Here is a 26130-nt window from a genome sequence, read left to right as displayed (position 1 = left end):
GGCGTGGCCAAAAGTAACTAAGGGTGACCCTGCAGGCAGTGGAAAGGATGTTTAGGGCACGGCTTGTCTTGTTGCACAAGTGGGTCAGCTTCTCTCACTACCTTCCAAGCCAGAGTACTGCTGACCCCCATGCCAGCCATAAAGGGTGTCTGGGCCATGCCTGTCTCAGGGCTGGCTGAAATGCAGAGGTGGATGGATGAGGGTCCTGCCCAGGAGAGGACAGTGGTGGTGATAAGGCCTCATCATGGTGGTGGATTGACTGGAAGGTCAACTGTTCCTGCTCTAAATAAATACTTTCAAACAAGGCCTGGCTTTATAGACAAGGAGTATCTGGGAGAAAAGGGGGAAAGCCGCTGAGGCAAGTAGAGGTAAAGAGTATCTGATAATCAGGCAGGCCTCTGCTGGTCTCCAAGAGAGAGGGGGGGAGGTGCTCAGCATTTTCCTTGCAGCTGTCATTGACCCCAGAGACAACAGAGAGCTAGGCTGCTGCTCTGTTGGCCAGCCTTGGCCAATACACTGGATTCAGATCTCCTAGTGACAGCTTTTCCTCCAACATTTTCAAAATGCTCATGTGTCTTCAAATTAAAATAATCCAGAAACATTTTTACTACAAAATCCCTTTGAAAGGTGTGAAGGCAGAGTCCTTCCACCCCTTCATCTCTGAGATTTCCCTTCTGATTTTGTTACCCAGATACCACCTTTTTTTTTTTTCCCCAGCACCCCTGCCCCCACCCAGGGAAGAACACAGACAGCCCCAAAGAGGGTTTGGAGCTATACAAACCGTGTGCAAGCTGTTGAACAAAAAGAGTGACAGGACTCTCGGTGCACGCAAATATATTTTGCTCCTTGTCTAGGATCTTCTTTTTCAAACGGGAACTGGAACCGGTATCACAGGCACACGACTGGGATGCTCTGTGCTCACCAACCCGAAAGGAAATTATGAGAGCAGATCAACTTCACTGACTTTACTGAAGAGTCAACAAGTCCTACGGCACAGCAATGTCCCAGGCGCATTATACACACCTGCCTGTGTTAACGAAATAACATATCCGTGCTTTCAAGTCCTCTTAATTCCTGAATTGTGGGATTCACTAATATTCACACTTTTAAAAATTGTATGACACTTCCGCTCCAGAATCGAGGGGGACTCCGGAGTTATGGAAATGGGCGCTCCAAGCACAGGTTCTGATCCTGGCTCTGCCACTAAATGCCCTAATGATTTAGGGCGACTCATTTCTGCTCTCTGGGTCTTAATTACCCATCTGTGAAACTAGTGCTCCCTCGATTTTTTCTGATACGTGGAACAACAGAAAGCTGTTCGGCAAATGCCCAGACACACTCAGGCTGCTCTCATTGTGTCGAGGGCTCCAGGAACTCCAAACCAGTATCGCCTGCGGGTCCGTCCTAGAGAATAAAGCACGTGACTACATAAAGCCCCTTCATTCAGCGGCTCCGCATCTACGAGTCCTCTGTGCAGTAAAAGCCTATAATAAACACCTTTTGTTCCTTCGCCATCTAACCGCACGCAGAGATCCAGAGGGCGGTGGGTGCCCGGGACCCTCACCAGGGCCAGCACACAGCCAAGCGCGTTTCCAGCTACGGGCGTCTGGCTGGGGGTGGCCAGTTCCCCTAATCCCGCAGGGTGGAGGATTGAGCGTCGGTGCAGCAGGGCAGCCTCTGGGGCCCTCGCGCGCTCCGATTGGTTCTCGTGTCCTCGTGACTCCAGGCCCCGCCCCACGCCCCTCCTCCGCATCTGAGCTGGGGAGCGGACAGTCCGGGACTGAATGGGCGCTAGCTAGCTTGGCGCAGGGGGCGGGCCGGGGCGCGGGGCCCAGGACTGGTGGCAGGCTGGCGCCCGCTCCCTAATATGCGGACGAAGGCGGAGGGCGGCGCGGAGCGGCGTCCCCTGCAGCCGCGGACCAAGGCGGCGGTGGCGGCGGCGGCACCTGCCGGTCGAGGTACGTGGCGCAGCCCCCTCCTCTGCCTAGCGGGGCCCGCGGGCCGGGGGCGGCGGCGCAGATCCGTCCCTGCCCCCGCGTGGCTGGGCCCGGAGACTCCGCCCAAGCCCCCGCGGGCAGCGCCCAGGGCACGGTTCCCCCAAACGCGCCTGGCGGGGGCGCGGGCTGGGAGTCGTGGCCTCGCGCGGAGTGGACCGGCGGGAGGCGCCGCGGCCCGCGCAAGTGTGGACGCGGTGGAGGCAGAGGGGTGAACGACCGGGACGTGGGGTCCAGGCTTGGTGTCCCTTTCCCCTCAGTCTTTCACATCGACTTGGGGTTTAATTCATTGCTGGAAGCTTCCGAGCCCAGGAGAGCAGAGTTGACTCATTTCCCCCGGACAGAATTGGGGGACCCTATGACTAGCAGCTCCGGAAACTGACCTTTGCATCCATCGGGAAAGCGTGCGGTGTCTGCAGGTAGAAATTCGCCAGTGATCTTCCCTGCTTCCTCAATGCGGCCAGCCCTGCGGAAGAGACACGTTTTGGTGACCTTTGGTTTCTCCTGAATTGTAAGCAATGGCATTCATATGAGCCTTTAGTGTGTAAGTAATGCAAGATTTTCGGGGAGCATCTTCGAATAGGAAGAGGCGAGGGGTCCTGCCCAACCCCACATCAGGTGCGTGACCTTGGCGGACACTGATCCCCCTGTAGGACTCCATCTCCTGATCTGTACTGGGAGGTGTGACCTGCTGATGGCCAAGGCCCCTTTCAGGCCCCTGGTTCTGTGGTTCTGACTGCAAAATGTGTTGACCAATGAAGAGGGTCCTGCAGAATCATTAGCTGACTTGAAAGACAAATTTATGTCCTCATGTCTTAATTCATGTTTATGACGTTGCTTCATTAGGTATTGTTCATTTAAAAGGGAAAATGGTTTTACCTGCTACCCTTCATCTGGCACCCTCGGGTTGCCTGCTCATTAGGCCACGCACCATGCTGGGTGTTGGGATTACAAAGAGAAAGGAGACGCATCTCCTGCCCTCTGGTGTTAAGCGGAGCCCTTCTCTTGGTAATCCTCTTCCACAGAAGAGTGCGCTCTCCTGAACCTGGAAGAGGAATCCTGTCTGTTGAGTGAAGGGGCACAAACTCAAAACTGTCAGGATGGGTTGTGGTTTCACTCACATAATCCTGAAAGCTTGATGGTTTAGAAGAATGTCTTAAATTTCTAGTCGTAGAGCCAGGGGATCACCTAAATTCCAGTCAGTGCTGGGACAAGGAGAGACTAATGTGAACTGGCAGAGCCCTGTGACTGGAATGTCGTTAGCCTTTTCATGTGTCTGAGTGCCGCTGTTTCTGTAAGATAAAATGAACCTTGGTTATGATTAGTAGCTGTGTCTTCCTCTAGGCGAGAAAAGAAATGGGTGAGGTGGGAAGGCACGAAGGTGTTTGTAGAAGACGGAGAGGGCCAACAGGCAGAAATTCTAAAAATGCACATTTATGACTACCTATTTTGAAAATGCTTATAATTTTGGCACAGACTGCCAAATTGTTTCATATTACCACATAGATTAGTATTGAATTTTTTAAATTTAATTTTTATTGGAGTATAGTTGATGTACAATGTTGTGTTAATTTCTGCTGTACAGCAAAGTGTATCAGTTATACATGTACATATATCCACACTTTTTTAGATTCTTTTCCCATATAGGTCATTACAGAGTACTGAGTAGATAGAGTTCACTGTGCTATACAGTAGGTCCCTATTAGTTATCTGTTGTATATACGGTAGCGTGTATATGTCAATCCCAATCTCCCAGTTTATCCCTCCCCCCACCCCCCTTAGTAACCATAAGTTTCTTTTCTACATCTGTGACTCTATTTCTGTTTTGTAAATAAGTTCATTTGTACCATTTTTTTAGATTCCACATATAAGTGATATTATATGATATTTGTCTGACTTTACTTAGTATGACAATCTCTAGGTCTATCCATGTTGCTGCAAATGGCATTATTTCGTTCTTTTTTATGGCTGAGTAGTAGTATTGAATTTTAAGACTATATTCAAGACAGGATAAGAACAAACCCTTTGTTCTTTGATGTGCCTCCTTCAGTCCTTCCCTGCTTTCGCTGCTGGTCTGTTTGGCAGGAGTTTATCTAGCAGGTTGGCTCTTGGGAGGTGAATGGGACAGTAAAAAAGGTTCTGGGTCCTCTGTGTGAGTCATCCAGGTGCTGAGGGTGGAAGGGCTAGTCTTGGAAGAAGGTCAAACCTCACTTTCCACACCTTGCTAGTTCCTGAGAAGCGATTTAATCTGAACTGCCTGTGGAGACACTCCCAGAGAGTATGCTCTATGTTTTTGGTCTAGCTGGGAAGCCTTGGCAGAATTAAAGCAACTGGGAGTATACACACATCAATGATGGAACGAACTTCCCTAACTGCTGAGGAAGGAGAAGCAAGGGCTGGATCGGTATGAGGGGTATAAGTTAGCAAAGGCATCCAGAAGTGGGTGAATCACTGGCCTAGTGTGGGAGGGAGCCATGACTGCATGACTGTGGTTGGTGACACGCAGGCTGTCCGGGGAGAGAGACCCAGCTTGAGCACACGTGCAGAGGGGGAGTGAGGAAGAGGGATAGGGGAGCGGGAGGAAAACGAGGTTGGAGGGCTACAAGGACACTACCAGGCTTTCCTTACCTGGACAGCTTTTTCTTTGTTTTTCTAAGTAGAGCATACATACTAGGAAAGTAGGCATAAGTATACCACTGTTCAACAAAGTTTCCAAACTCAGCAAAAGACATTTTTGTTCCCCCTTTAGAGTGTGGAAGAATATCCAGGGTTAAGTTACTGGATGGCTCATCAACTCCTTATACCCATGAATTCTTCCCCTTTTCCAGTTTTAAATATCTGGAATTAATAGTTCAGAATCAGGTGGTATGATTTGATTAATTTAAACAGGGAAAAAGTGATACAAATAACAAATTTGTTTTGATGGAATAGTAGGTTGTGTTTTGAACATGAAGTCTGCCTTTAAGACTAGGTGTCATTTTCATAATTAAAGGCTTACATGTATTGAGTTCATCAACTCCTTTCTGCTTTTCACAAGCGTCTTGTTCTCATTTCCAAGCTAGACTTCAGCAGCAAGAGAGGAGAACAGAGTTGTGGTACTTTTACAGGGCTGCCAGTACTCTCCTCTCTTTGCTTGTCATTTTCTGCAGTCAAGTCCTTAGTCGCCCAGGATTTGGTAGCTGGTTTCCTTGCTTATTCTTCCTCTGGACCATCTCTGTCCAATGGAAATATAAGCCAAGCCACGTATATAATTAAAATTTTTCTAGTAGCTACATTTTAAAAATTAAAAGGAACCCGGTGGATCAAAGTTTCAGTTTCCCAGGAAGATAAAAAAACCTTCTGACTCTTATGCTTATTCTTCTAACCTAATGACACAGCTTCAAGCTGTATAAAGTAAAAAGTGACAGAATGACAGAAAAAGTTGACAAGCCTGCCGTAATAGTGAGAGATTTTAGCATATCTCTTTCCGTAATTGATAGAACAAGCTTACTAAAAACCAGTAAGGGATTTTTTTTTTTCCAATAAGGGATTGATTCAACAAGCAACACAATTAATAAGCTTGATCAAACTGATTAAATAGAAAACATAGTTCCAGCAAGTGAAGATTATACGTTTACAAAAATCGAACATATACCAGGTCATAAAGTAAGTCCTAACATTTAAAATAATCGGTATCATATTGACCAAGTTCTCTGAACACAGTGAAACTAAATTATGTATCAATTTAAGAATATAATTTTAAAAATTAAAAATTTTGAATTTGAAAGATAAAGAAGTAATAACAATGAAAATATATAAATCAAAACTTGTAGAATGGGGCTTCCCTGGTGGCACAGTAGTTGCGAGTCCGCCTGCCGTTGCAGGGGACACGGGTTCATGCCCTGGTCTAGGAGGATCCCACATGCCGCGGAGCGGCTGGGCCTGTGGGCCATGGCCGCTGAGCCTACGCGTCCGGAGCCTGTGCTCCGCAGCGAGAGAGGCCACAACAGTGAGAAGCCCGCGTACCGCAAAAAAAAAAAAAAAAAAAAACTTGTAGAATGAATTGTACACGTAAGGCTTGTGGGATGCAACTAAATCAGTATTTAAAGAGAAATACACAGTCTTAATTACTCATATTAGCAAGAAAATAGTCAAAAACTAATGAGCTAGTCAGCTAAATTAGGAAGAAGTTAGGAACACAGCAATTAAAATAAATCCAAGGAGTTAGAAGGAAGGAATTAAAAAAAAAAGGTGAATTAATTTTAATAATATATTTTAGTTAACCCAATATGTATAATATATTATGAAATCAATATAAAAATTGTTATTGAGCTATTTTACATTCTCCTGGTCAAACTAAGTCTTCAAAGCCTTGTGTGTATCTTATACTTTTATTAGAGCACATCTCAATTTGGTCTGGCCACATTTGAATTACTCAGCAGCCACATGTGACTGTGGTGTCTTCGCCTCCTATAAATGTTGAGGAGATTTGTGGTGATAAACAGGACAGTCAGAGCTAACAGCGGTGGGGTTCAGTTATCTGCCAAGTGAATCGAGGGTCATGGGAATCTAAGAGTGTTTTGTGGTTGGCAGAGGGTGGCTCTTTTTGAAAATCTTATAAGCACCGCCCCCCAACAAACCCACGTGCTACAAAACATAGGACAGAAATAAAGATAAATGCTCTACTCACTCACTTTGTCCTTACCTGTTTTAGACATGTTATGTATATGTGTGTGTGTGTGTGTATGTATATATATATATATATATATGTTCTTTTAATTTTCACAAAAGCCATATGAGTTTGGTACCATTATTATCCCCATTTTACAGATGAGGATATTGAGGCTCAGGGAGGTTAAGAAACTAAGAAACTCTAGGGGACAGAGCCAGGATCCAGACTCAGGCAGTCCGGCCTGGAGGGGGTAGATGAGGCAAATGCATCCCTGTCTTTGCAGTGTATAGGACATTCCTACCCCACCCCTCAGAAGGGCTCCTGAGAGGAGGATCTGAGGTGGCTGAGGCAGCTCTGTTCCCTGGTCCAGGTTCCTGCGTTTCCAGACACAGCATCGTCACTCTGCTGGGTCTCCATGACAGCCTCCTCACTGGTCCTGCCTCACAAAAGGACTTCCCCATCTCCAGTCCTGCCTCAAGAGAGGTCTCTCCAAACTCCAATTCCAGTTCAAATCCACACCCCAACCCCCAGTTGCTTCTTTTATCTTAGGATAAAATTCCAACCCACCATGGCATGACCTCCTTCCTTTCCCAGCCTCTGGGTATGTTGTTCCCTCTGGGGCTAGACCTTCAGAAACTCCCCTCAGTGCCTACTGTCCCTGCTCAGGCGGCACCTGTCTCCCCACCCTCAGCAAGTCCTACCCATTCTTTTCCTGGAGTGGGGGTGAGCCTTTTCTAAGCCCCTCCCAAGCACACACATACACACGTCCTCCAAATGTAAAATACCTCCTAACACTGCCCTCATGTCCAATGTGGAGTGAGTTAAAAAGAAAAATGAGGAAAATAATTACAATGGTGTTAGATCTACTTGTCTGATTTTGAAAATGAGATGAGAGCTTTTAGAAGAGGCTGTTTCTGTGTTGCTTCTTGCTCTACCCCCAGGCACGTACTCCCTGCCTGATTAAAAACGGGGTTACGTGAATGACAGTATGCCTGTTTGGGAGCCTGCCCAAGTGCTGGTTTCCCAAATTTTTGGAGCAGAGAGTAAAAGGGACATGTGATTGGGGTGTGAAAGGCAACTGTATGTTTTAGCCATGCCTCTTACAGACCTAAATACATGTTGTCAGTTTTAGGAACTGAAACCTGCTTAACTTATTCTGGGCTTAAAGCGACCCAAACAAAACTTTCCTTTGTCTCCTGTGTTTGCTCCCTCTCTTTCAAGTCTCTCAACTGCCAGGGCCTGTCAGCCTCCAGGTTGTTCCCTGTCGCTGCCCCTCCAGTTCCTTTTCTGGGGTCATTACCACTTTCTGGTAATGGATTTGGGGTTTTACATGACTAGTATGGTTCTTCTGTTCCAGTAGAACAAAGAGGGTTATTGAATACAGCCAGCCCTCCATATCAACCAACTGTGGCTCAAAAATACTCAAAACGGAAACTTTCTTGAAAGTTCCGAAAAACAACCCTTGAGTTTGCCGCATGGTGTCAACTACATACATAGCATTTACATTGTATTAGGTATTATAAGTAATCTAGAGATGATTTAAAGTATACGGGAGGGAGGCTTCCCCAGTGGCGCAGTGGTTGAGAGTCCGCCTGCCGATGCAGGGGACACGGGTTCGTGCCCCGGTCCGGGAAGATCCCACATGCCACGGAGCGGCTGGGCCCATGAGCCATGGCCGCTGAGCCTGTGCGTCCGGAGCCTGTGCTCCACAACGGGAGAGGCCACAACAGTGAGAGGCCCGCATACCACAAAAAAAAGAAAAATAAAATATACAGGAGGATGTGCATAGGTTATATGCAAATACTGCACCGTTTAATATAAGGGACTTGAGCATCCATGGATATGATATCCAAGGGGGTGTCCGGGAACCAATTCCCTGTGGATACTGAGGGACCACTGTACCAGATTAGTGCATAAACTGCGTATCGAATCCTCCACCTTCCCTTCCCCATTGACCAGCCAGCTGCTCCCTGAGGACTATTGCTAAGGTCCTGTTTGGGGATGTCTCTTGATAATCCCAAACCTTAAGAACCCATATCCTCACCCTTTCTTTTTGGGGTGGGATCTTGGTTATTTTAGAATTTGCACACTCACTTTTCCATCATCTCACACCTGGTGTTTCCCTTTATACTCCTGTTTGGGGGAAGGTCGCCATTTTGGAGCTTGTTTCTCTTGGGTCCCAGAGTTGCTTTTGTTAACTGTTCATTCTACTGACTTTCACTTTCTCCTATTATTACTTATTCAGCCTGACTCCTTGTGTTTCCTTTAGATTAAGAGGGAAATCTCCCGTTAAAAAGGTAGCTTCTAGATTTGGCTTTATTTATGGCACTCCTGAGGTTGCCACAGACGTGCTCTGCTGTAGCATATTCTGCTCGTCTAATTTGCTGTCACGTGGAGGCCCACCGCCAGACAGCTGTTATGTAAGGTGCTTTGTTAGAGCCTGGCGGGGCCCAAGGAGGACAGGCAGTTCTCTGGACAGTTTCCTCAGTTTATCCCCGTGTCCTGTCTTATTTCCTCTGGCCTCCTCCTCTTCGATGGGTGCCCACACCTCGGCAGGGAAATCATCTCAGCGGATGGTGGAGTGGTGGCAGCTGGTGGAGCCTTCTTGCATTTTGCTATTTTTTTCTTTTTTTTTCTCCCATTAGCGGCCTGAATTTGTTATGCAGGCCAGATCTCGGCTGGCTGGGTGCGACAAGAACAGCCCCTGCCAGCTCAGTCACCAAGTTCCGTGGCCTCTTCTTCCTCCACCACTCTTGTCAGCCCCCATCTCGCCGTCCCTGCTCTGGCTCAGCTGCCCCATCACCCCTGGCTGCGGTGGTCACAGCAGCCCCTTGACCACTCCGTCCCATCGCCTCCTACATCCCAGTGTGAGCTCTCCGCCTCCCTGCTTAAGAACCACTTAAGGCCGCCTCCTCCTCTGGGGCCAGTTGGGAGGACCTGGTTCCTTCTTTGTCACATCTTCTGCCACTTTCCCCCAGGTCCCCTGTGACCTGGCCTGAGCAGCCCTCTCTGGGCATCTTGACATGCCCTTCCTTCCATCCGGAGTGCCTGCTCTCTCTTCTTTCTGTCTCTGAGGTCTTGCCTGTCCCTCAAGGATCCATTTACACATCATGTCCTCAGGGAGGCCTCCTTGATTTCGTCTGATGGAGCTAGTGGTCCCTTGGCCCGGGGCGCTCCAGGTTCCTCTGTTATTTGGCATTTTGAGTATTTAACTATTTTTTGCTTTACCTAGCTGGGTTTTTCATTTCAAGAGAAAGGCTGTGTCTTAGTTTTCTTTATATTCCCAGTGCTTGGTGTATGCTTATTAAACGTCTGTTTAAAGGATTATAAGGTGAACAAAGCAAATTATACAACAGTACAGACCAGCCCTCCCCAGCTGGGGCTCTACGAGAGAATTAAGCCCTAATGCGCTAAGGTCACCATTGTATACTATGAATTAACTTCTCTCCTGTGCTTCTGGAGTGATTCTAGTTATATACCATCCTTGGGAGAATTAAGAAAATAGACACTCAGGGACTTCCCTGGCGGTCTAGTGGTTAAGACTTCACCTTCCAGGGCAGTGGGTGAGGGTTTGATCCCTGGTCAGGGAGCTAGGATCCCACATGTCTCGCAGCTGGAAAACCAAAACGTAAAACAGAAGTAATATTGTAACAAATTCAATGAAGACTTTAAAAATGGTCCACGTCAAAAAAAAAAAAATCTTAAAAGAAAATAGACACTCAAATCCTTTTCTGTAGGGCTTAATCTCCAGTGGACCCAGCCTGAAGAGGGCTAGTATAGGTAATATGATCCCAAACCTGATAAAATATACATATGCAAAGAGGAAAGGCAGATGGAATATAGACCAGAATGTTAGCAGTGGATATCACTGCACTGTAGTGTAACGACCGGTGTGTGATTTCAAAATGTTCTTTCTGAAGTTTCTAACTTTGTGATAACAGAGTTGTTTTTTTTTTTTAATGTTTCTTGAATAATCCAAATCGGAGTTCCTAAACCTGATTGTGCTTTAATATAAGGCAATGGAGAGTTGGAGTTTTGTTTTTAAATATAGCTCCCTGTGCCATGCCATAGCGGACCAGAAATCACCGAGCTGACCCCTCAGCATTGCCCCTGGAGAGCCAGGCCTCCACATGAGGATGGGTAGCTGTCAGCCCTCTGAACCTGGGTGTTGCCACTGGACCCTTGTAAATGAACGGCTGTGTCCAGCAGGCATGACTCAACGTAAGAGAAAATTGAGTCATAAGCACTCATGGAATACTCTCCAAAGCAAATCTAGAGGTGTTTTTTTCTTAATAGTGAAGAGTGAACACACCTTGTGGTTATTTGAATAAAGTCTGATAGAGGAGTCTCAATGCTAATTCTTGCTCATCAGCTACTGCTTCAACCAGCCCTGGATTTTTTTCCTGAACTTTGACCTCACACAGAATTTTGTCCTTACCCTGGATGCTGAAACCAGTAGATTGGATGAGGAACAGGGTAATTACTTAGTCTCTAAGTATCTCCCATCAAGTTACTTATTAATTACAAAGCGAAAAGAGTAACTTGACAGTAGTTAAACTTGCCTTACACAGCTTTTTTTTTTCTTTTTTCTTTTTTTTTTTTTTTTTTTTTTGCGGTACGCGGGCCTCTCCCTGTTGTGGCCTCTCCCGTTGCGGAGCACAGGCTCCGGACGCGCAGGCTCAGCAGCCGTGGCTCACGGGCCCAGCCGCTCCAGGGAAGCCCGCTGCCTTTCACAACTTTAACCAATTGATTTAACATCACCAGTAATGGGACAAAGCAACATCAGGTGCCTCCTGAGAAAATGCACCGAGACAGACCAGCACCACTTCTGTGATATTCCTGCCGGAAATGTGTAACTTGAATCATGAAGAAACGGACAAATCTCCACTGAGGGACATTCTACAAAACAATTAGCCTGTACTTTTCAAAAAATGCCAAAGTCATGAAAGATAAAGGAACTCTTTCAGATTAGAGGAGGCTAAAAAGATAAGACAGCTGAATGCCACATGTGATCCTGTTTTTGCTCTGAGGCCATCATTGGGACTGCTAAAGAAATTTGTCTGAGGTCTTTAAACTAGAGAACAGTATTAAAGTAATTTCCTGATTTTTATCATAATACTGCAGTTGTGTCTGGGAATGTCCTTGTTTTTAGGAAACACTAAAATATTTAGGGGTGAAAGTCATTGTGTCCTCAGCTTACTTTCAAGTGGTTAAAAAAGTAGTATCGGCTTCCCTGGTGGCGCAGTGGTTGAGAGTCCGCCTGCCGATGCAGGGGACACGGGTTCGTGCCCCGGTCCGGGAAGATCCCACATGCCACGGAGCAGCTGGGCCCGTGAGCCATGGCCGCTGAGCCTGCGCGTCCGGAGCCTGTGCTCCGCGACGGGAGAGGCCACAACAGTGAGAGCCCCGCGTACCGCAAAAAAAAAAAAATAGTATGTGCATCATATAATAGAATCACCAAGTAAATGTGGTAGAATGATAACAAGTGGGTAGTCTGGGTGAGGGGAATTCTTTGTAGTTTTCTTGCAGGCTCTCTGTAAGTTTGAGATTATGTCCAAAAATAAAGTTTTTAAAACCCAGAAGCCTCCAGATCGTGGCGCTGCAGCCAGCGTAGCATCAGAGGCCAGCACTCTGAGTGGCTGCCCTTTCCAGGGTTGCTACTGAATCATTTCCAGCAACACTGAGCTCTCTTCAGAATTGGTTTTGTAGAGTACAGGTTAGAGACCACTCAGTGTGGTTTCACCTGACAGGAAGTTTCTTTCTCCAACTTCCTGTTGATGTCGCCACCACTGTTGTCCCAGAAGGCGTCGCTCCTGCTGCATCCCCGGGTATCTGGTCAACCAACTCCAATGCACACATTTGCCTGGTTGAGAATAGACCTCCAGCTGTCCTGCGAAAGAGGCTTCCCAGGCAGAGTGTACCTTCATTAGCACCCAACCTGCTTCTTACATGTTAGCAGACATCCTCAGAGAGGTGACTTGGCCACCGTGAAACAGGCAACAGCCAAACGGTTAAGTATTTTCTCCCTCTTTTCTTGAAAAACAAAACAGATCCAGTCTCTCTTTTATTTTTATTGGATTTTTCCTCAGCTTTATTGAGATATAATTGACATATAACATTGTATGAATTTCAGTTGTACAACATGTTGACTTGCTACACTTGTATGTTGCCAAATGATGACCACCGTAGCCTTGGCTAAAGCATCCATTACTACACATAGTTATCTTTTTTTTTTTTTTGTGGTGAGAACATTTAAGATCTAGTCTCTTAGCAACTTTCAAGTATGCAAATACAGTATTATTAACTAAATCACCATGCTGTGCATTAGATCCCCAGAACTTATTCTTGTAACTGGGCACTGACACCTCCGCATTTCTCCCACCCACCCACCCACCCCGGCCCCTGTTAACTACCACTCGACTCTCTGTTTCTACGAGTTATGCTTTTTTAGATTCTACATATAAGTGATGTTCCAGTTGCTCTTTTATTTCCTTGGTGGTGGATGGGACAATCATTTATCTCCCTTCCTCACCCTTCCTCACCATACACACGCAGTGATTCTTGTTTGAAAAAGGATTCCTGTCCCTGTTGTCTGTATGCCAGGTGTGCCCTGGAGACTACAAACAACCAATGATTGTGGTATCTGGACGCATAGAGGGATCTGGTGTTCACATCTGCCTCCTGTTAGGATCTTGCTGAGTTTGGGTTAGCTTTTCTGTGGGGATCTGGGTCCAGGCTGCTGACCAGTACATTCATTTATTCATTGGTTCATTCGTTCAAGTATTTAAGTGCCTTTTACATGCTAGGCACTGTTTTAGGTTCTGAGGTTACAGCAGTGAACAACATTGACAGTCTAGGAATCTTATGTTTTAGTGGGGAGAGCAGACAGTAGGCAAATACGTACGGGTCGTAATGAGTGTATGAGGTAAAGTAAAGCAGGAAAGTGAATCACAGGGCTTAGGGTGAGAATGCAGTGCTACAGAGGGTGATCAAGGAGGCGACTTTTTTTTTTTTTTTTTTTTTTTTTTGGCGGTACGTGGGCCTCTCACTGTTGTGGCCTCTCCCGTTGCGGAGCACAGGCTCGGGACGCGCAGGCTCAGCGGCCATGGCTCAGGGGCCCAGCCGCTCCACGGTATGTGGGATCTTCCCGGACCGGGGCACGAACACGTGTCCTCTGCATCGGCAGGCGGACTCTCAACCACTGCGCCACCAGGGAAGCCCAAGGAGGCGACTTTTGAATAAAAACCAGGATAAAGGTGGTGCGGGAGGGAGCCTTCTGGAAGAGGGGCAGAGGGAACCACCAGTGAAGACCCTGAAGTGGAAGTGGGGATGGCCTCCCCACCCCTTGAGGAACAGCAGGAGGCCTGCTAGGCCGAAGCAGAGAGAAGAGGCGAGTGAGAAGAGTGCGGGGACGGGGAGAGGGCTCCAGATTTGACACTGCAACAGTGGATGTCCTGTTAATATCTTTTGTCACTTCAGTAAAACCTTGGAGAAATACCATCTGCAGTTGCCGGGCACGTTCTCATTTTGGAAAACGTTCACGTACTGTGAGGGCTCAGTTAATTGCCTTTAACAATTTTAAACCCATAAAAAGGAGGTTGAATGATAGTCCTCATGTATTCTCCGCATTGGAGCTATGCCAGTTGATTAGAAGTAGATTAAAAAGCATACCTCAGAATCATCTTGCAGTTGCTTGCATCTTGGTAGGTGGTCAAAAATAGTAGAGTGTAGACTACATATTCGCAGAGCAACACTTTTATTTGCTTTCTCAGAAGACAGGTCCTCATCATTTTGTGCAGTTTGCAGGAGGATCTGAAAATCTTTAGGCTAAAATCTGTTGTTAATCGCAGCTGTGAGAAGCTTGCTGGAGTATGGCTTGTGGGCCATACCCACAGAACTCAGGGGAACTTGCTTAAAATGCACATCTGGTGTCCTCACCTGGTCCTGCCAGGTGGGAAATTCTGGGGATGAGGTCTGGGAACCTGTGTACGTTACAGCAGCAAGCGGTTCTTGTGCGTGGTCAGGTTGGAGAACCGCAGGCTGAGACGGGTGGAGGCATTGATCAATTAAATTGAACAAATATTAGAAGCTTTGGGGAGATGTCTGAGCGTGATCTCAGCATCAGTGCTCTCACCAGCACTTTTGTTGTGGTTTTGACATCATGGGTGAAATCTCACATTCCTAAAGTAGAAATGAGACACTGCCTACCCAGCAGAAATAGGAAGGTCCCATATAGCAGAGGTTTGCACCCTTTGCTGGTGGGCGTGGACTGAGATGGTTAAGGTGATCTGCTTGAGTTGCGTGGATCCAGGAGTGAAAGCTGTCCTTCCTCACCCATGCACACCTGTGAACCCGCTTCAGCAGGCTGCTGTGTGAATGCAGGGCTGTGCCTGCCAGTTGGTTCCTGTTCCATTGTACACAATGAGAACACGACCACATATCTTGCTGAATCAGGATTTCGTGAGCTTATGCAACCCAAACCAAATCTAGAAAAAGATTGGATACCGAAGGTCAAGAAACATCAATTTTTAGCCCACAGTCTTTGATTTTCAGTTTTTGCATTGTTTAATTACCTGCAATCCTTTAAAAAATACAGCAGTATTGAGATTTTAATATATAGTGACTTTATCCCAATGGGTAAAGTCGGGGGCGATTTTGCCCTCTGGGGGATGTTTGGCAAGGTCAGAAGACATTTTTGGTTGTCACAGCTGGGAGAGAGGGCAAGGACCAGAGATGCTAGCAGCATCTAGTGGGTGGAGGCCAGGGATGCTGTGAAACAGCCCACAATGCACAAGACAGCCTCTCTGCCTCCTACAACGAAGAATTACCCAGCCCCAAACGTGAGTAGTGCCGAGGCAGAGAAACCCTGCAAGCAATCAACTTCATGCCTCTTATCTGTGTTATATGTTAGGATTCTAAGCGAGTGTTCCTGTTTGAAACACACAAAGAGTTCCACGGCTGAAACTGGTTTGAAATTAGCCACCTAGATTATATGAGGATGCCTGTCAGCTTGGTTGGACAGGGAGCACAGGTCACCAAGACTGTGAGCCCCAGGTAAGGCCCTGGCTGGTGTGCTTTTGAACTTTTCCAACGAGACCATCTTCCCCGCCGCCACTTCTCCTTCCTGTTGGCTGGGGGCAGAAGAAAGTTTAGTTTAGAACTTCACTCTGACCCACTGCTTCCCAGCTTCTGGGCCCTAGCCCCGTGGCTTTTGTGATAGTACCTGTGAGTGGGCTTTGGGGAGGCCACCGTGCCTGTGTCTGTGCTGGATGTCCGGCACCACACTTGTGAACAGCCTCCTTTCCTGAAGCCCTCCCCACGCCGTTGGAGTTACGTTCCTGTTGTCATTTCCCTGGACCTCGGGTTTCTAGAAAATGGGGACTTAATCCATTTCATCTTGGCATTCCCACAGAGCATGTTGGAGGAACTGATGAAATTAGAATTCACCCTTTATTCTGTGTACAGTGGGGGCACCCATATTACTTTTTTAGGTTAAAGCGATCCAAAATGCATTTTGTTTTAGGAGCTATTGTGCTCCTTTCTTAAATAGTTGAATTTCCGGAGTGTTATGGAACCCAGGCTTGGAACTGTCACAGCAGAGTCACAGATTTTACTTAAGGTTTCCTCTTCTGATTTCCAGCAGCACCTTCTGTGCTTCTTCCTCACCTCTCCAACCCTTAGAAGGCTCTGCCTTTTGTTCTTCCCCTTGGATATCTAATCTCTTTAGAACAACCTTAATTGTTCCTTTATCTAAACAGCCCCAGGCCCTTATCTCGGCTGTGGCTGGCCCTACTGCTGATTTAGGTATTTCCTCTCTCCTCCTTCATTACTGGCAGAATCCTAATTTTGTGTGGAAGCAGCCTGCCCAATTTGTGAAAAGTTCCTGGCCAACTTTGCGGCTGGGGGTAGTCACCTGATGCAGTTCTGGCTAACAAGATAGAATTGGAGGCCCGTCAGGGATTTCCGGGGAAGTTTTTCCTTTCCTGATGGAGGTGCCTCCCCTTCCTCTCTGGCTCATCCCTCTTCTCCTTCCTGCTTGGAGTTTGGAGCAGAGGCTGGTGGGAGCCAGGGACAGGGACAGCTTTGCAGAGCCACTGCGCCTGTTCTGTAAGAAAAACACACGCCTGGGGAATTCCCTGGCAGTCTAGTGGTTAGGACTTCAAACATCCACTGCAGGGGGTACGGGTTTGATCCCTGGTTGGGGAACTAAGATCGCGCATGCCTCGCGGCATGGCCAAAAAAAAGAAAAAAAAAAAAAAAGACACCCCCAGTTGGCTGAAAGCCAACCTGGTGCCCAGGTTTCTGTTACGTGCGACCAAGTGCACCCCTGACTGATACTCCAGCTTAGATCCCTCCCCAGGGCTCCAAGCTGCATTTATCAGCCTAATGGCCCACTGGCACTGGGGACTCCGCAAGGGCACACGTCCTCCTTGTGACCTCCCTGACACTTGAGTTCTCCTCCCGCCTGCCTGCTTGCCACATCTGACCTGCCTCAAGCCCTGTCTCTTCTGCAGCTGGAAGCCCTTCCTGCCCGCCTGGCCACAGCATGGGGGCTGGGGCACAGGGTCTGCTGCTGAGACCAGTCCAGTCTCTGGCTGTCCCCCTCCACCCCGTCCCTGCTGCCTCCCCGGCGACTCTCTTCCACATCTCATGACCCCCCTGAATAAAATCTTCAAGGGCTTCTCATGATCGTCCGTGACCTTCTGCCATCATCCATATGTTGACCCTGCTGACCTAATGACCTGTCTTAGGTCAGGTTCCCTAGAAGCAGAGCCTGGAACAGGAATTGTGGTCTCAGCTGCTCCCCCAGGGAGCTCTGGAGCTTGAATTGCTCTCCAGGGTAATCCCAGGCCTTTTGTCCCCCTGTCAATCAATCGTTGGCTGGGGACAGAGGACAGATCCTCAGAGAAGGGGGCAGCGGTGTGCTGTCAGCAGACAACACTCACAGCCGAGATGTGGCACCAGCCCTGGGGTGTCCAACGAGACCACAGTATTGCCCTTAACTCCTGCCTGCGCCCACACCCCAGGCCATACTTTCGCAGCTGTACCTAGTCACTCGCTCTCCAGACTCCCCAGGCCTCTGCTTTGCTCGTTCCTTCTGCCCGCGGGGTGGGCCTCCCCTCCTCACCCAGCCCCCTCTGCGCCTGCTGTAGCTGGTGTGTTATCCTTGGCAGCGGGAGGTGTTTAATATCTGCGCATTCCAAAGCCGTCCCCCCTGAGGCAGGCGTTCTGTCTTGTCTCCTGTCCTCCTCTGTCAAGTACAATTCTTCCTCTAAAACAAAATCCAAGCATGATTTCAGTGACTGTCTCCTCCACTTTCCCGTGGATGGCGTGTGACTTGTACCAGTCGAGGTCCACAGGAGAGAAGTTAATCACTCTCGGACCTGCCAAGAAAGGCTGGCTGGAGGGATGGGCGTTCTGGGGAGTCCAGGCCGCATTTCCAGCTGCATCCTGGGCATCTTTGTCGAGTTATTTATCATCTCAAGTTCTTCACATCATCATCACTAAACCACAAAAATTGACTTCCGATCCTACTGCTTTCCATAACCGGGACCCAGGTTGATTTTCGCCTGCTTCTTTTTGGCGCTAGTCTTCATCATTTCTCTCTTTTTTTTTTGCGGTACGCGGGCCTCTCCTGTTGCGGAGCACAGGCTCCAGACGCGCAGGCCCAGCGGCCATGGCTCACGGGCCCAGCCGCTCCGCGGCATGTGGGATCCTCCCGGACAGGGACACGAATCCGCGTCCCCTGCATTGGCAGGTGGACTCCCAACCACTGCGCCACCAGGGAAGCCCCTTCATCATTTCTTGATCGATCTCTGCCCTCGTCCCATCCTCTTCCTCACCAGGATGGGCCTCAGGCTCCCTTTCCACCCGAGCGTCCAGTGTCGTGCCCCGCTGTCCCCGGACAGCCTAGGGTGAGGCTTCCTTCTCTCTTGCTGTGAAGTCCTTCTCAAGACACCTTCCACCTCGAAGGGCATATGCTCTTCCGGCTGCCGTGTTAATATCTAAGCTCTACCTGCTCATCTTCCCAGATTGTCCACTCCAGCTGTGTTGGTTTATTTACTGCTTTGTCAGTTTCAGGTTTTTGTTTCTAATAATCTGTGCTTTGGCGTGCCTTTATTATTAAAAAAAATAAAGAACCAAAAAAACCTTCACATACAGGTATACCCACCTAATTCCAATATCTACCTTGCCTAAGTACCCCCAGGTGGAAGGGCGTGGACCTGGACACAGATAGATGTTGGTTGGAAATTTCAGCTCCCTACTTGTCTATGTGTGACCTTCGGCAGGTTAAATGCAGATAGCAATTCAAAAAAGTAGGTGTTTGGGTTTTTTTAATATTGATTGATTGATGTGGCAGCATCAGGTCTTAGTTGCGGCACGTGGGATCTTTGTTGTGGCATGCGGGCTTCTCTATAGTTGTGGTGTGAGGGCTCCAGAGCAGGTGGGTTTAGTAGTTGCGGCGTGCAGGCTTAGTTGCCCTGTGGCATGTGGGATCTTAGTTCCCTGACCAGGGATCCAACCTGCATCCCCTGCATTGGAAGGTGGATTCTTAACCACTGGACCACCAGGGAAGTCCCCAAAGAAGGTGTTTTTCAGATTTAATGATATCATGTGTAGGCTTATTCCTCCCAATAAATATTAATGTCCTACCCTCTCTTGCACCAGTAATTGGCTGTACAGTTAATCTGACAGTTTGTCATGTACTGCTTTGCAGCGTCTGTTGTATTCTTATCTTGGATGGTTAAGTCTTAATTTGAAAATGTTAGTGCCAGTTCTACAAGTGGACTGAAGGCCTGGACCTTGCCTTAGTATTTCTTCGTCAGGGCCTTAATAAGAATGATTTCTTCATCAGGTATACAAGCACTTGAGAAGCATCTGTGACAGTTTTACCTGTGAGTAGAAATATATAATTTTGAAAGCCAGGCCTTTTCTGCATAGAAAGGGTTAGTGGAGGCTCTTACTCTGGCAGTCTGAATGAAAGGAGGGACACATTTATGAGCCTTGGGACCCTAGCACTTAGAAGGAGGTGGTAGGGGACGAGCTGCCCGTGAAGGAAATGGAGAAGCAGAGCCAGGAGAGTGCCACGGGACGGATGGTGATGGCTTGCCAACACACGTCCTGGGAGGCATGCCTGAAACCAGCATCACCTCTGAAACCTCATAAGAAGCTTGAGTATTTATTCAGTAAATATGTATTAGTTGCCTATTGTGTGCCCCTTACCATCCTAGGCACTGGGAACTCAGTGGTGAGCAAAACAAAGACCCCTGCTTTCATGGAGTCTACATTCCGGTGGGGAAGACGAGAGATAAATGTATATCAAAAAGACAGAAATTACGTGTAACACGTCTCATGATGATAAGCGTTTTAATTGAACTTTTCATTGCAAGCCGTCCTCCACCAAACAGCACATTAAAGACAAAAGAAATGAATGGACACAGTGCAGGTGGTGCAGAGATGATTATGACTAGAAATACGTAAAGCCCGGGTTCTCCGAGGGAGCGTCTTAAGGCCACCCAGCCGTATGTCAACAGCACGTGTGTGAAGATGACTCTGCTTGGCCCTCCTTTTGTCGTGTTGAAGCCATATGGTCCCTTCGAAATTGGAAGAAGACATTCCAACCCAAGTAGGAGGACTCACTGACTTCACGGGAAATCAAATTCTCCTACCTTGAGTAGGTGCCCCCTAGGACATGATTATAGGTATATGTACATAATTTTTTACAGACCTGCTTTTTTCTTGCAGTATCTTTCTGCGCCAATAAATGTCTGGACCGAATACCTTGAGTGCTTCTCAAACTTTAACGTTCATATGAATCCTGTGATTCAGCAGATGGAGGGGGCAGTGCTGAGACTTTGCAAGTCTTAACCTGCTCCCAGCTGTTGCTGAGGCTGTGGCCACAGATTCCACTTCCTGTAGCAAAGGCTTTAACAACTGCAGAGTACTCTAAGTGGTTTGCACCATAATTTACCAACAAATTTCCCTGCTGCTCGACACGTTAGATGTTTCGGTAGAGTTTACACTTTACTCTTTGCTCTTAGAATTGCTGTTAACATTCAGTTTTAGTTTTAATCTTAAATATCATTAGGAAAGTACACTTGGGGTGGGGGGGGAGTTTATCTCGTTTGATAACAGACTGTAGGCGAGTCATGCACGTTCCATTCAATGTGGGATGTTTCTTAAGGGCCTGCTGTGTGCCAAGCCCTATCCTAGGTGTTAGGGTTACAAAGATGCGCAAAGCCCCGGCCCTGCAGCTCAGTCCTCCAGGTGCTTGCAGAAAGGTAGAGGAGACCCCAAATGTACACAGAACATTTCAGTTCATAAACAGAGATGGGGAAGTGCCCAGGGACGGTTATGGTGTTGAAAATGATCTTCACAGAGAAGGAGAAGGGTTTAAGGATGAAAGGAGACACTTCACCAGGCAGATCGTTGGTGGGGGGATTCCAGACGGAGCACGCATCTGTACAAAGGCACGGAGGCAACAATGTGGCACATCCAGGCTTCCAACAGTACTTCTTTGTGGCTAGAGTGTAACAGACAAGTTTGTCACCTGAAGTCATAGCACCTGAGATGAGCTGGGAGCCAGTAAGCAGATACATAGAAAGATGGCTTTGAAGGGCCAAAACTGAGACAGGGGAGTCTGGGTAAGTGACCTCCGCTAAGAGAATGCCCGTGGGCCCGGGAAGTTCAAGAAGGTATGATTGAGTGGCCCTGGGGATTGATTGAGCCTGGGGATGCCAGGGAGAAGTCTGGGGTCAACCTGCAGGTTTGGGCTTGGATGACTGAGTAGATGGTACAGCTACCAAATGATGTGAGAAAAGATTCTGCTTTGTGATTTTGTTTGAGGAGAAGATAGCAGGCAGGTCATTAGCTAGACAGGTCTGAGCTGGGTGAGAGGCCTGCAGAGGGAGATGGATTTGGGGTCTGATCCCTTGAGGAGGTGAGTAAAAGGCAAGTGGTGAACCTTGTCGTGAATATACGTGAGCGAGGAGGAAATGGTGCTGAGGGTGGGAACCGGGACCCTGGAGTCCTGCACCGTGTGTAGGGGAGTTTACCATCGCAGAGGTCGGGAGGGAAGCGTGGTTCTAAGGCACCCGGCATGGTGCGCAGACCGAGTGAAGGAGCGGCTGGGCCGTCAGGGTGGGGAGGAGAGGCCGGTGAAGGAAGCTGGGCGTTTAGAAAGGGGTTGGGGAGAGAGAGACTGACCGGGACCTGACTGGGTGAGCGCAGGAGGGGCTTCGAGAGGATGCTGCCTCTCCAGAGATCCCCAGGAAGGGACATGGATAGGACTGAAGACAGGCCCCTGATGGGGCTGGAGCGGAAACCTGTGGCCAGAAATGAGAGTGCCTGAAGGATTCAGATGTCTTAAAGCCCTGTCAGATAGTTGTATAAAATGGCTGTCACTACTGAGGTAGTGTTTCTTATGTGCAACCACCATTCCCGCATGAATCCTGGGAGGTAGGTAATATTGGACCCATTTTCCAGATGGGGAAACTGAGCTACAAGAGTTAGAGTCAGTTGCCCCAGACTTCTCAGGTGGCAGAGCTGAGCCTAGGGGTCTCTCCTGAGATCCCCTCCAGTGTGATAGGAAAAACAAAACAAAAACACAACTGTCTTTTTCTTTTCTTTCGTATCTGTCTCTCTCTTTTTTTTTGAGTGTTTGAATGATGCGTGAGTGTGTTGTGTGGCAGCAGTGGTGAGAAGAGGAAGGAGTCCAGGACTGTAGACTCTCCTCTCACCTCCAGAGCCTCTTCCTGTTTGGTTCCACTTTCCTCAAAGTAGCAGAAGAGAGTCATCTGATGTCCCAGTCCGTATCCAGCAGGAAACCAGAAACCATAGAGATGTGAAAGGCTGCTCCCTCCCTTTGCCTTCCAGTTTTCCACCCAGACGGCACACAATCACAGTTCCTCAGAAAGCTGGGTGGCAGAAGAGAGAGTCTGGGAATGCAGTTTGCAGGCTTGCGGCCTGAGTGGCAGAGCAGATGAGAAAGAGGGGGCAGAGTAGAGCCCAGAGCCCACAGCGCCATCCAGCGCGCCAGCCGTGGGCAAGGGTGGGATCCCGGTTCCAATACCACCGTCTGCTTTGTTCTTGGGAGGTCCACGCGGGTGTGAAGTGTCATTCTGGTCATAAAAACACGGGCATCATAGAATCTTCCTTTTTATAGATGCCCTGGTCATAGGCAGCCCCCTAGGACCCACCACTTGGCTGACTGTGCGTCTAAGTAACCACGAAGTTGTGGTGATTGAAAATCTTCCAGGGTCTCAGTTGATCTCGCTTCTCCTTTAAGAGTTCAGTAGATTCTTCAGCAGAGGTTTACTAGTGAGGCCCTTGGCTCCGTTTTTTGAAACTACTCAAATGGAGTGATGCAAGTCTATGAAAATTCTTGTACTCTAGTGTTACACAGTTAAAATTGCAGTTGAGGGAGAGTGTTTACAGTAGCAAGAAATCAAATACTTGGATGTCAATTTGATAAAAGATTTTTTTTTCAAAGAAAATGGCACAGCACTAATGGGGGAAATGAAGTGAATAATGAGATATAACTTCCTCCTGGCTTCAAGACTAAGTATAGTAAAGACATTATTTCTTGAATTAATATGTAAATATCATAACACAATCCGTGCCTGTATTAGCTGGGATTTAATTAACAGTTGCTTCAACAAGATGGAGGTTTATTTCTCCGTCATGTAAGAGTCCAGAGGCAGGCAGTCTAAGGTGGATTGGCAGCTCTGTCCTTGGGGTGGTCCAGGGACCCGGGCCCCTTCTCTCTTGTTGCTCCTCCATCCCTTGGGTGACATGCTGTGTGGTCCAAAGTGGCTCATCAAGTGTCAGTATTTCAGCCAGCAGGAAGGGGGATAAAGGAGAAGAGGGCGTATGCCAAGGAAAGCACCCTGAAAGTTCTCCGGGTCAGTTTTGCTTGTATCCCATTGACTAGAACGTAGTCACAAGGCTGTACTTAGCTCCAAGGGTGGCTGAGAAATGTAGTCTTTTTTCTGGGAGGCCATCTGTCCAGCTAAAAATCCAGAGGAGAGAGGAAGGGGGAAACTGATATGAGGGGAGATGTTTTGATTTCTACTACAATACCCCTTGTAATATTGCTTAAAAATTGAAAATTTGAGAATAAAATTAATCCAGAAGAAGAAGTAGGCAAGCATACCAGAGAACATATGTATTTTTTAAAGAAAACCTCTTTTAAAGTTGCCATTGAAAATTTTTTAAACTGCTATGTTTTCTTTTTCTTTTTTTCTTAGTGTAACCCTCTTCCTGTTTTTCAATATACCGCTTTCTTTTTAAACTTTTGTTATAGAAAATTTCAAATAGTTTTGAGAACTGTATAGTGAGCCCCATGTACCCATTGCCCAGATTCTACAGCAGTTTAAAGCTCAACTTGTGTCAGCTATTCCCACAAACACTTATCACCTTCCTGGTTTTTTTGGAAGCAGATTTCATTTCTCCTGTTTCATCTGTAAATAGTTCCGTAAGTATCTCTAATAGTTAAAGACTCAACAAAAATTAGACTTTTACTTTTGGGATAGTTGTAGAGTCACATGCAGTTGTAAGAAATAACACAGATTACTCACTTTCCCCCCAATGGTAGCATCTTGCAAAACCGTGGAATAGCACAACTGGGATATTGACAGGGGTACAGTCAAGATACAGAATATTTCCATCACCAAAAGGACCCCTCCTGTTGCCCTTCCCTAGCCACTGCACCACCCCCTCCCTAACCCCTGACACCTAATCTGTTTACATTTCTGTAATTTTGCCGTTTCAAGAATATTATATAAATGGAATCCTGCAACATGTAACCTTTTAGTATTGGCTCAGCGTAATTGCCTCGAGATTCATCCAGTTGCGGGTATCAATCGGTCACTCATTTTTTTGGCGGAGTAGTATTTCATGGTATGGCTATACCACATCAAAGCTCTTTAGGAGGGCTTTCCTGGTGGCACAGTGGTTGAGAGTCCGCCTGCCGATGCAGGGGACACGGGTTCGTGCCCTGGTCCGGGAAAATTCCCACATGCCGTGGAGCGGCTGGGCCCGTGAGCCGTGGCCGCTGAGCCTGCACGTCCGGAGCCTGTGCTCCGCAACGGGAGAGGCCACAACAGCGAGAGGCCTGCGTACCGCAAAAAAAAAAAAAAAGGCTCTTTAGGAAATTCCCTGGCGGTCCAGTGGTTAGGATTCAGCGCTTTCACTGCCAAGGGCCCAGGTTCAGTCCCTGGTTGGGGAACTAAGATCCCGCAAGCTGCACAGAGAGGCCAAGAAAAAAAAAAAAAAGCTCTTTAAAAGCATAATCTGCTGAACTCACTTTCCTCTTTCCCTTCTCCTGCCCTCTCCTCTCTTCACAGCAATGCCAAACCAGTACAACCGTGTGAAGCTGAAAAGCGATTGCTCGCGGCCCTCCCTGCAATGGTACACCCGTGCTCAGAACAAGATGAGAAGACCCAGCTTGTTGTTAAAAGACATCCTCAAGTAAGCACGAGCCCTCGGGTCGCAAGACACCTCTGATTTGGGTCAACTGGGTAGAACTGGGGGAAAAATTCAGTGAGAACCCTGAAGATGGCTCTCATCCACGGTCACCCTTGTTCAGGGATCATTTAAAGGCACATCTGGGTTTCCCTGGTGGCGCAGAGGTTGAGAGTCCGCCTGCCGATGCAGGGGACACGGGTTCATGCCCCGGTCCGGGAAGATCCCACATGCCACGGAGCAGCTGGCCCTCTGAGCCATGGCCGCTGAGCCTGCGCGTCTAGAGCCTGTGCTCTGTAACAGGAGAGGCCACAGCAGTGAGAGGCCTGCGTACCACAAAAAAAAAAAAAAGAAATAAGGCACATCTGAGTCAAGGCTCAGAGCACAGTTGCTGTGGGCTCCTGCATCAGGCTGTGCTTGGTGGCAGCACAGCACCAGCCCGGGAGTCTCCAGGCTGCACAGCCGCTGCCTAGTGCAAGAGGGCTATCCCCTTTGCCTTTGCCATTTCCGGTGCATCTAAAAATACAGTTAATTAAAGTCCCCTACAGGCATTTGAATAACATTGAATATCAAACACTAAACAGGATGAGAAGGGTACCAGCCAGGTCACCCGTACATCCTAGTAAGAGATAGAATTGTTTTTTTGTTTTTTAAATATTTTATTATATTTATTTATTTATTTTTGGCCACTCGGCAAGGCTTGTGGGATCTCAGTTCCCCGACCGAGGACTGAACCCAGGCCACTGCAGTGAAAGCGCCAAATCCTAACCACTAGACCACCAGGGAACTCCCGAGATAGAATTGTTAAAGGAGGAACTTGTCAGTTTTACTTGGTACCAGCCAAACCAGGTGGTAAACTACCCTTTCTTTCATGCCGACAGGTAGAAATCCAACCCTGAAATCTAGCCTCCCATCTCATGTTACTAATTCGGGAGGTGTAGAAGAAGAAAGGTGGGAAAGGAAATGTATGTTAATAAACACTCAGCTCATTTTCCATCTCCTTTTGTCATCAACCAGTAA

At 47.7% G+C, this 26130-nt stretch overlaps 1 protein-coding gene across 5 annotated transcripts in view; it reads left to right on the top strand.

The window, feature by feature from the left end:
* Positions 1-1759: 1759 nt before the first annotated feature.
* Positions 1760-26130, top strand: part of ST3GAL5 (ST3 beta-galactoside alpha-2,3-sialyltransferase 5) — a 47155-nt gene continuing 22784 nt past the window's right edge. For 2 of the 5 annotated variants that reach the window (XR_004352730.1, XM_032652349.1), the window contains exons 1-2: positions 1760-1958; positions 24993-25116. Coding sequence is in view for 4 of the 5 variants with exons in the window: in XM_032652349.1 (XP_032508240.1) it covers positions 1868-1958; positions 24993-25116 (215 nt within the window). In the remaining variant the exon portion in view is untranslated. Of the gene's footprint in view, positions 1959-2254; positions 2506-20036; positions 20349-24992; positions 25117-26130 lie in introns of all 5 variants that reach the window. The other 3 variants (XM_032652350.1, XM_032652351.1, XM_032652353.1) reach the window with 3 other exon arrangements.

Source organism: Phocoena sinus, chromosome 13, assembly GCF_008692025.1.
Source record: "Phocoena sinus isolate mPhoSin1 chromosome 13, mPhoSin1.pri, whole genome shotgun sequence".
NCBI classification, from domain to species: Eukaryota; Metazoa; Chordata; class Mammalia; order Artiodactyla; family Phocoenidae; genus Phocoena; species Phocoena sinus.
The sequence above is the reverse complement of the archived record's forward strand: the minus strand, read 5'-3'. Positions and strand labels throughout refer to the sequence as shown.